Raw genomic sequence first — 10000 nt, 5'->3', positions numbered from 1 at the left:
GTGGCCTGACCCAGGTCCAAAATTTAAAAAAAAATTGTAAAAGTAGTGTCTAATTCAGGAGGAAGTGCTGGACCTGTCTTACAGAGGAAATGTTATCCAAATTTGGCTTTACAGATGGATGGATGTGGTGAAAATACTATGAGTATGTGTAGGTGTTAGAAAGTTTTTCAGACAGGGTGTCATCAATATGGGACCCTGACCGGGTGGGTGTAAGTTGGGGGGGGCTTACCCCCTCAATGCTGATTTTGAGTTGGTCAAAAATGGACAGTATTTGTTGTTTAAATATACACCTACACAGGAAGCTCATTAACGCTATGGCAAACTATCCTACAAAATTGCCATTCACCTCTTTTTATACACACTCTAGCTTCCAGAATGGTGATGCTCTTCTTTTCTTAACCTCTAACCATACCATTTATCCAGACCTTCCTAGATCTTCCTCTTCTACATCCTCCTACCCCTTTCAAACTGTAAAATCTTTTCGTCGACTAATCATCCTCCATTATTTCTACTGAACGGAATTGATTTGACTTAACTGTATGGAATTTAGGCTGTCAGGGAAATACTGGGGCACTTTGGGTCATTCACCGTTTAAGACAGAGGAAAGAGGGAGTTGGAGTGGTTGGACAACAAGATACGTAACCGAACCATTTAAGAACACTGAACTGTCTTATCATCAGCGTTAACCCTTTTTTTTTTATTATGCCTTCTACATATCTACTCATTTCTTCCATTCTATATACTACAAAAAACACGTCATCTCTACGCTTCCACCTTATTTCTTTCATTATAAACATCCACACTTCACTCCCGTAGAGGTGAGCTGGTTTTGCACGCCCTTATACAATTCAGCTGGGGCATCGACTGCCGCAAGTTTCACCCCAGTCTTTTGCATATATCCTGGTACCTACCTTGTTTCACTTATTGTGCGATCAAGGCTTCCTTCATTCTACCGTCAACCAAATTATCTACTCCCAAATACTTATACAAATCTACTGCTCCCATTCTTTCAATCTTATTACGTCACTCTTTCTCCCATTTACTTTCAACTTTCTCCTTTTACAGGCATTTTTAGTTCTTTCACAAGACTGAAATATTTCTTCACTATAAAAATAAGTGTTTTATCATCCACAAACATTAGCCACTCTGCACTCCATTCTTGACTCATTTCCATCTTGCACATCTTTTTTCACTGTCTGCCCCACCCTATTCAAAAACATACTGAACAGCAACGGAAGCAGGACAGTCTTCGCTCAGACCCTATCTTTACCCCATCTTGTCAATCTACTGTCTACAATTTATAACTCTACAATCTCTAACACAAGCTTCGCTTCCATCATTAAAACTGAGCTTGGACCAGAACAACTGAATTAATGCTCAGCATCAAACAATAACTGCAAGTAAGGAATCAACGCTTATCATAAGTACGTATCTATATGCAGTACATAAAAATTAATGAGACCTACAGTAAATGAAAGCACTAGGAATCGAAAATCTCCGGTGAACTGACGCCTTCTTTCAGGACTGGAGGACTTCAATGGTAATGCAAATGCAGGAGAGCACAGACGTTATGGTGTAGGATATGGACTACTCTGACTTTGTAGTATAATACCTATGATAAGATCAGCATATTTTTTCTCATGTGGTTCCTGTTGCTGTTATGTGTACTTAAAATTAAATAGTTTTGGTCCTTCAGGAAAAGAGGTAGAGGATTTACATTAGCAAATTTTAAGTCACGAGTAAATGGGCTTTACGCGTTACTTCCAAAAAAAAAGCAGACGTTATCAATATACAGAGTATATCCAAATATTACAGTGAATAACATAAGGCTTCACAGAAGGCTACAATCATCTTCAGGACCATAGTGATAAAACAGCTATAATTACATCTCATGTAATAATACCTGACACTGGCTGTTTCTTTACACTCTGTCTGTCCCTTTTATCCAGGTATTACTGTGGTAACTATCCCTTTTATCCAGGTATTACTGTAGTGACTGTCCCTTTTATCCAGGTATTACTGTTCTGTCTGTTCCTTTTATCCAGGTATTACTGTTCTGTCTATCCCTTGGATGCAGGTATTACTGTGGTGACTGTCCCTTTTATCCAGGTATTTCTATGGTCTTAGGTACATGAAATTAGGTATGATAAACAACCTTTAACCAAGTACTGTATTACTGTGCTGCCTGTTCTTTTAACCAGGTATTACTGTACTGCCTGTCACCCTTAACCAGGTATTACTGTCCTGTCTGTCCCCCTTAATCAAATATTACTGTGCTGTCTATCCCCTTTAACCAGGTATTACTGTGGTCACTGTCCCTTTTATATAGGTATTACCGTGGTGACTGCCCTTTTTATCCAGGTAATACCGTGCTCTCTGACACCTTTAACCAGGTATTACTGTGCTGTCTGTCACCTTTAACCAGGCATTACTGTGCTGTCTTTCCCTTTTCTCCAGGTATTACTGTGGTGACTGTCCCAGTTATTCAGGTATTACTGTTGTGACTGTCCTTTTATCCCGGTATTACTGTAGTGACTGTCCTTTTACCTAGGTATTACTGTGGTGATTGTCCCTATTATCCAGGTATTACTGTGCTGTCTGACACCTTTAACCAGGTATTACTGTACTGTATGTCAGCTTTAACCAGGTATTAATGTGCTGTCTGTCCCTTTTACGTGGGTATCACGGTGTTGACTCTCCCTCTTACCCAGGTATTACTATGCTGTCTATCCCCTTTAACCAGGCATTACTGTGCTGTCTGTCCTTTTTATCTAGGTATTACTGAGGTGACTATCCCATTTATCCAGGTATTACTGTAGTGAGTGTCCCTTTTATCTAGGTATTACTACGGTGATTGTCTCTACTATCTGGGTGTTACTGTGCTGTCTAACACCTTTAACCAGGTGGTATTACTGTACTGTATGTCACCTTTAACCAGGTATTACTGTGGTGACTGTTCCTTTTTATCCAGGTATTACTGTACTGCCTGTCACCTTTAACCAGGTATTACTGTGGTGACTGTCCCTTTTATCCAGGTATTACTGTACTGCCTGTCACCTTTAACCAGGTATTACTGTGCTGTCTGTCCCTTTTATTCAGGTATTAGTGTAGTGACTGAAAAGCATTTTCATATATATATTGAAGGGGAAGGGGGCGGGGGTACGTGTTTGAAACCTACCCTATTATCTACTGTAATTTAAATAATGATACATATGATGCTAAAATTCTCTGTCTAGATTGGTCGGCCATTCCGATTTCTATTGCGCACAAACATTTTACGTATAACTTTTATAATGACACTGCATCCATATACATATCTACTTTCCCAGAGAGTAACAATGATAGTCTCCAAATTAATCGTCGTCCAGCCCGGTGCCAGCCCGCTTTACAATTGGCCACAATATGAATAGGTAGGATATATGTTCAGTGCTTACGTCCTTGCTTTAGGATGGTAGGCTACGTCTCTAGGTCGGGACTTAGCCTCTCTTTCCTCTCTTATATTACCATCCCTTTTTATGGTATGGGTGTACTGCAGTAGTTATTATAAGGACAATTTTTAAAAACTCCTTAAAAGCAGTGGAAGGGGCTGGGTCAGCGGGTGGGTGATCTGGTGTTGCGCTCCGTGGAAAACGGTGGGGAGATGAGAGTATCGCTTGCAGTACGTCTTATGTGACGCACTGTAAGCAATACAGCAGGTTCTTCATGGCGTCCATTTGGCCTAAGTCTTTCTCCCTATTACTTCTTAATCCATTCTCCTTGGCCTCTTCCCACCTAACTGTCTAACTTCTTCAACTTTTCCAAGATGTGATACCCGTTTGTCTTGTTAAACTATTTAACAATAATAGTAATGATGAAACCAGTTTATGATGACCATCTTAATATCTTGTTTTCCTAATAATTTTTTACTGTTTCCACTGAAATAATTTGAGCCAAGTAGGCAATGAAATTGAGAATTTAGTCTTTCCACTGTCGGGTTTTGAACTTGGATCAGGGAAATTAGAATTATTAAGCATTTTACCCCCTGAGGCAGAAAGTTTTCCTCTATATACCCGATACATGTGAATAGTGCATAAAGGTCAAGGGGTGCTAGGACGGATTTGCACGGGAATGTGAGTCACGGTTAATAAAATGGATGAACCACTGGAATGTACTAACCAATACACAGGCATGTAGGACGCATGTGAAAGCACATCAGTGACTGTCTGCAGGAGATGGAGGCCCTCTGCTAGCATCCAGAACAGCGACGCCGTCAGCCAGTAATGCAGCACTATAGCTGCTACTGAACAGGCACTCTGAAAAACAAAGGAAAAATCGTAAAGCTTGGTCTTATGTACTGTTTTACCCTAAATTTTTTCATGTACTTGAATTGAAAATCAATTTCGTTAAAGCCCTGCACAACCTGACGTGAGCTGTCACTAGGCTGCACACCCTACTACCTCCCACCCAGTGCCTGATATGTGTGTTGTTAAACTAATTTACCTAACTTAATACAGAAACGCCAACGCCCATCTCACCATAATCTTACATATGGGTATTGTAAGCTAATCTTTTGCAAGAATACTAAAACTTAATTCTCCTAGCCTAACCTAAAATAGGCCAAAGTTTTCAATGATGCCATAACAAACCTTCCAAACCTAACCTAACATGATACATTGTGTTGCTATAACATAACCTTCCTTACCTGACTTATGAATGTTATAATAAAAGTTACATTCTTATCTTTTTAATTATTAATTTTTTTTTCTTTTTTAACAAGTGATCCCTTCTTTCTGTATTCCCCATTACCTTCTGTTACTTCTCTCTAACGAACACCATATACTCTGGAAGCTTAAATATCAAGCCAATGGCCCCTGTTGGCTTGTTCCATATGAAAAGGGTTCATCTTCCAGGAACATCAGAACCTAAATTGTCATAAAGTAAAGTTATGAATATAACTTGAAAAATATATACCAAATCACCCTGGAATTTCTGTGCATCTCACGGAAGGAAATGGAAACTTTCATTGATTTTAGTTACTCATTAGTTCAAAAAAAGTAAATAGCACTTTTATGAAAAAGAGCATATATGGATCTTCCCAATTATCTGGCCATAGGTACGTTAAAATTTTGTTTTTGGTCTCTTCGGATTAAAAAACAAGCCTAAGCATTTGATCAATTATTTAATCATTACGGAAGATAGTAAAAGTGTATGACGCTCACCTCCGAGAGCTTCAGAAAGTCTCGGTCTAGTAGAAACAAGAGAAGTAAGTGCGCAATTCCCAAAGCGGCGCACAGTTGCTTGGTGATGGAGACCCGCTGACTTGCAATACTTCTGAAGGAGATGAAGCGTACGTAAACAAAGAAAAAATCCGTAATGATTCTCGCAAAGAAACATTTCAAAGTTCCCAGTGTTTAAAGAATAATATCCTATAAAAAGGCTATGAAGAGTTTTATAACAAAGTTAAGCAATTTTGTGTATTACAGATCTACAGAAAATTGAATCTCATAATTTACTTGTAGCAATGTAAAATGCCAAAAGCGACGAATAAAGAGACACAGGAGATGGTTGACAGCACCGTTCCCAAAATATCCAGGACTTGGTCACGACCCTGAAATAAAAGAGTAGGTGCAGTATATCTAAATACACGGTAGAGACAGAGATGGGTAAATAATAAAAAAAAGCAAAAGAAAGAGTTTAAAGAATGAAAGAAATATGCAGTAGACTTTAAAAGATAAAAAGATCCAGGTATACATATAGATGAGAGAGGTAATGAGTTTCAAACATTCACAGCACATTCATGAAAGTCATACCATGATCCACTCATAAAAATTTCATTTAAAATTACATCGCATCACCTTTGCTAAAACTGATAAAGAGCAAGATAAATGTGTTTCTTTACACTTACGATATAACGATGGATGTCCGTCAAAATCGCGAACATTGTGAGGTGCTCACATCCGCAGTATGTGACGTGACGAGTCGTGTTGATTACGTAACATCCGTCGGGTGACCATTGGCTGATATCAGGAAATAGAGTATTATCAACATTAATAAGGAGATTGGTATCCCTATGAGCATTTGGAGTTTCATTCGTTTATATGATTATTTTTTTGTCTTTCATATATCTTTTATTACTTATATCAATTTATTTTAAATGGATCTATTGATTGACTGATTTAATGTGTTTATGCATATAATTGTTTATTGTTTTGACTTAGTTTACTCGATTGGTTTTTCTGATTTAATTTTATATTTATGTATTCATTTATTACCTATTAATTTTCTCTTTATTCACACATTTCTTTAATTTTTTATTTTGTAATTATTTATTTACTTTATTTTAAGATTTTTATTTATCCTATTTATTTATATATTCATTGACTTTATAAATTTTAATATTTTATATTATAATGAATTAATTAGGTGTTTTATTCATTCAATATTTTCTTTATTTTTTATTATTACTGTCATTTTTTATTTTTTAAAATTTATTTGGTTAATCAATTCAGGTTTTTATTTCTTTAATAGTTCATCTTTTTATTTATCCTAATTATTTAGTTTATTAATTTTTTAATTGCTTATTATTTTCTTTATTTATTTTAAGTATTATTTTTCTGTAACTAAATATATTAAGTCACTTATATATTTATTTAATTTTAATTTATCTATTTATAACTTCCGTTTGTTATTATATTAATATATTTAATTACAACATTATAGTTACTTCTATATTTTATTGATAAAATCGTTTCTTTTTTTAATTTTATCGACTTACTCAGTTATTCATTATTTATCAATATATTTTTGTTGATATATTATTTTAGTTATTTAAGCTATTCTATTTATTTATCACCATGTTCATTTATTTATATATATTTAATTACTTTATTCATTCATTTAATGTAATTGTTTTATACACTCATTTCTTAGTTATTTATTCATAATTTCTATTAATTTTATCAGTTATTTTACTTAATTTACTTCTACTTTGTTTATTTACTTATTTTTCTTATTAATTTTTTGAATATTTATTTCTTTTTTATATTTTTGATCATCTGTCCTCTGTATTTATTATATTTAAGTATTCACTTTTTTCAATATTATTAATTTTATTCCATTCTTTATTTCCTGATCTCTTTATTTTTTTTACATTTACTTTTTTACCATTGTTTTATTTATTTATTTATCTATTTATTCATGCATAAATGCTTTTTCTTGGTTATGATAATTATTCATTTATCTATTTTCAGTAATAATTCAATTATGTTTTTACTTAAATATATACATACTCGTACATAATATATTATGACACATTATATATATATATATATATATATATATATATATATATATATATATATATATATATATATGTGTGTGTGTGTGTGTGTCATACTGTATATATATATATATATACACGTGAATGTTTTTTGATGTTAAACTTACTTTCCTCAAGTATTCTTATATATATATATATATATATATATATATATATATATATATACATACATATATATATATATATATATATATATGTATATATGTAATACTAAGGGAATACTGACGAAAGTAGTTTAGATTAATTTTCACGTTTATTCACGGGTCGTGGTTTCCCGACGAAGCGTGAATAAACGTGAAAGCGCTTGATGTTGAACTCTTGACTGTTGCTTTCCTCAGTTACATGTACTAAAAAAAAATAAAGGATTATAAAGTCAAATTAATGCAGACAGAAATAATTAAGTTCTGTGTGTGTGTGAGTGTATGTTCTGTCTCTTCTCTCTATTTATATATATAATATACATTATATATGTATATATATTAATATGTATATATATATATATATATATATGTTATATATATATATATATGTATATATAAAACTATATATAAACTATTACTTTCTTAATTATCAATTTTATTCCTTTATTTTTATTTATAATTTTTAATTTGTATCTGTTTGTTCATTAACAATGGGTTTTTACTAAATTAATTAATTATTTAATTTATATATGCACTTACTATTTTGTTGATTTATTTTACGTAAGTTTATGTTCTTCATTTACTGACTTCGTTTGATGTATTTATGTGTTTACTTGTTATCTGTAAATTATTTGTTTAATTTTAATTTTTTGGGTCACGTATTTAAGTTAGTGACCATTAATTTATTTACCCAGAGATTATTTTATTTATTTTATTTATTTCCTTACTTTATCTAATAATTCATTTTATTTACTGAATTATTCATTTTTATAAATTTACTTGTTTTTTTAATTTATCTTGTAATCATTTATTTAATTACTTCTAAATCATTCTTCTTATCAGTTTCACCTAAATATTCATTTATTTAATAATTTTAGACTTTTTTTGTTAAATCTATGCATTTATTCTTATTTTTTGTAAGATTTACTTTTGCATTTAAGTTCTTAGTAATTAATAAATTTCTATTTATCAATTCATATTTTTTTGGTAGTTTGTTTCTTATTCCCTTGTTTTTTCATATATATTTTTACGTTATTGGTATCTGAGTTTTGGTTATTTATCTATGTATTATATTCATATTTATTTTGTCAATTTAATTCAATGTAATTACTTTATCATATAGACTTTTATATATTTTGTTTATTAATTCAATTTATCGAGTCATTTGCACAATTTTAATCATTAAGTAATGAGTTTATTTATTTACCATATTTATTATTTTATCTTATAATTTTAGGTATTTGTTTTATTTACTTTTTTATCCTTGATTTATCTAATTGGTTTTCATCTACTTTTAGGTTTTAAGGTTTGATTCGATTGTATCTATTTTTATAAATGTTTATTTTGATTGCTTGTCTGTTTTGATTATCTTATTTATTTCTCTCTCTCTCTCTCTCTCTCTCTCTCTTCTTCTCTCATATATATATATATATATATATATATATACATGCATACCGGGGGTTTAAGGGATGTCAGCAGGGCAGCCGATCGAGACTACTGTCTACCCCAAAGCCAAATCAAAGTCCTTCAAAAGAAGGCATCGTGTTTACTCCATAGAAAAATGGAAAACGTCGTTAAAAGAAGAACATATATATATATATATATATATATATATATATATATATATATATATATATATATATATATATACAATATTTATTATCACACACACACACACATATATATATATATATATGTATATGTGTATGTATGTATGCATGTATGTGTATATATTATGTATGTATGTATAGTGAGCCTTACAAGCATTTGAGAGAGTAAACTACCTGAAGCTCTTCCTGAAGTTTCACAAACGAGGCACAATTTCCTCTATATCTAATTGGCATTTTTTATGTTGTTGGTCTCCACAGCAACTTGTAACAATGTAGTAACTGACACTGTCGTACACCTTCGGCTCCATAAACGGGCCTGGCAAGGCATATCTTCTCCATACCTTGTTTAACACGTACACAGATACCCTGAATGTCAAATTGAACTCCCAATCAGATGCACTATCAATGAAACAACAATAAACAACCTCTGTTACGTCGACGATATGGTTCTGATTTCCCATCAGCAAGGTCTCCAGCGACTCATCGACACCCGCCCCCAATATGCAGAGGAATTTGGATATCCATACAACGAAACCAAGACTCAGTATGTCGCTGTTCCTGAGATCGCTTAAGCATATTGCAGCACAGCAAATTTTTCTCGGAAATCATCGTCTGGAATTCGTGCATGAATTTCCGTATCTGGGACACATTATCAGAGACGACCTAAAAGATACGGGCAGACATAGAACAGAGTCGTCGTAAACTATGTGCAACTGGCAACATGATTGCAAGGAGGTTTGCCTTCTGTCACCGAGACACGAAACTGCTGCTCTTCCGCTCGTACTGCTACAGCATATATGGGTGTTCACTTTGGGCGAACTATACCCGAGAGACCATGAGACGTGTAACTGTTGTTCACAATGACATTCTGAGACGACTCACAAACTCCCCGCTATCACTCCGCCAAGCAGATGTTCATAGAAAACCGCCTG

At 33.0% G+C, this 10000-nt stretch overlaps 1 protein-coding gene across 1 annotated transcript in view; it reads right to left on the bottom strand.

Moving 5' to 3' along the window:
- Positions 1 to 10000, bottom strand: part of LOC136840535 (adhesion G protein-coupled receptor L3-like) — a 44696-nt gene that overhangs the window by 21560 nt on the left and 13136 nt on the right. The window contains exons 9-12 of the mRNA XM_067107180.1: positions 5885 to 5996; positions 5493 to 5587; positions 5199 to 5310; positions 4156 to 4292 (exon numbers count right to left, since the gene is read on the bottom strand). Of these exons, the coding sequence (XP_066963281.1) occupies positions 4156 to 4292; positions 5199 to 5310; positions 5493 to 5587; positions 5885 to 5996 (456 nt within the window). The remainder of the gene's footprint in view (positions 1 to 4155; positions 4293 to 5198; positions 5311 to 5492; positions 5588 to 5884; positions 5997 to 10000) is intronic.

The sequence above is a fragment of the Macrobrachium rosenbergii genome, chromosome 1, assembly GCF_040412425.1.
Source record: "Macrobrachium rosenbergii isolate ZJJX-2024 chromosome 1, ASM4041242v1, whole genome shotgun sequence".
NCBI lineage: Eukaryota > Metazoa > Arthropoda > Malacostraca > Decapoda > Palaemonidae > Macrobrachium > Macrobrachium rosenbergii.
Note: the sequence above shows the minus strand (reverse complement) of the source record. Positions and strands in the feature narration are given on the sequence as shown.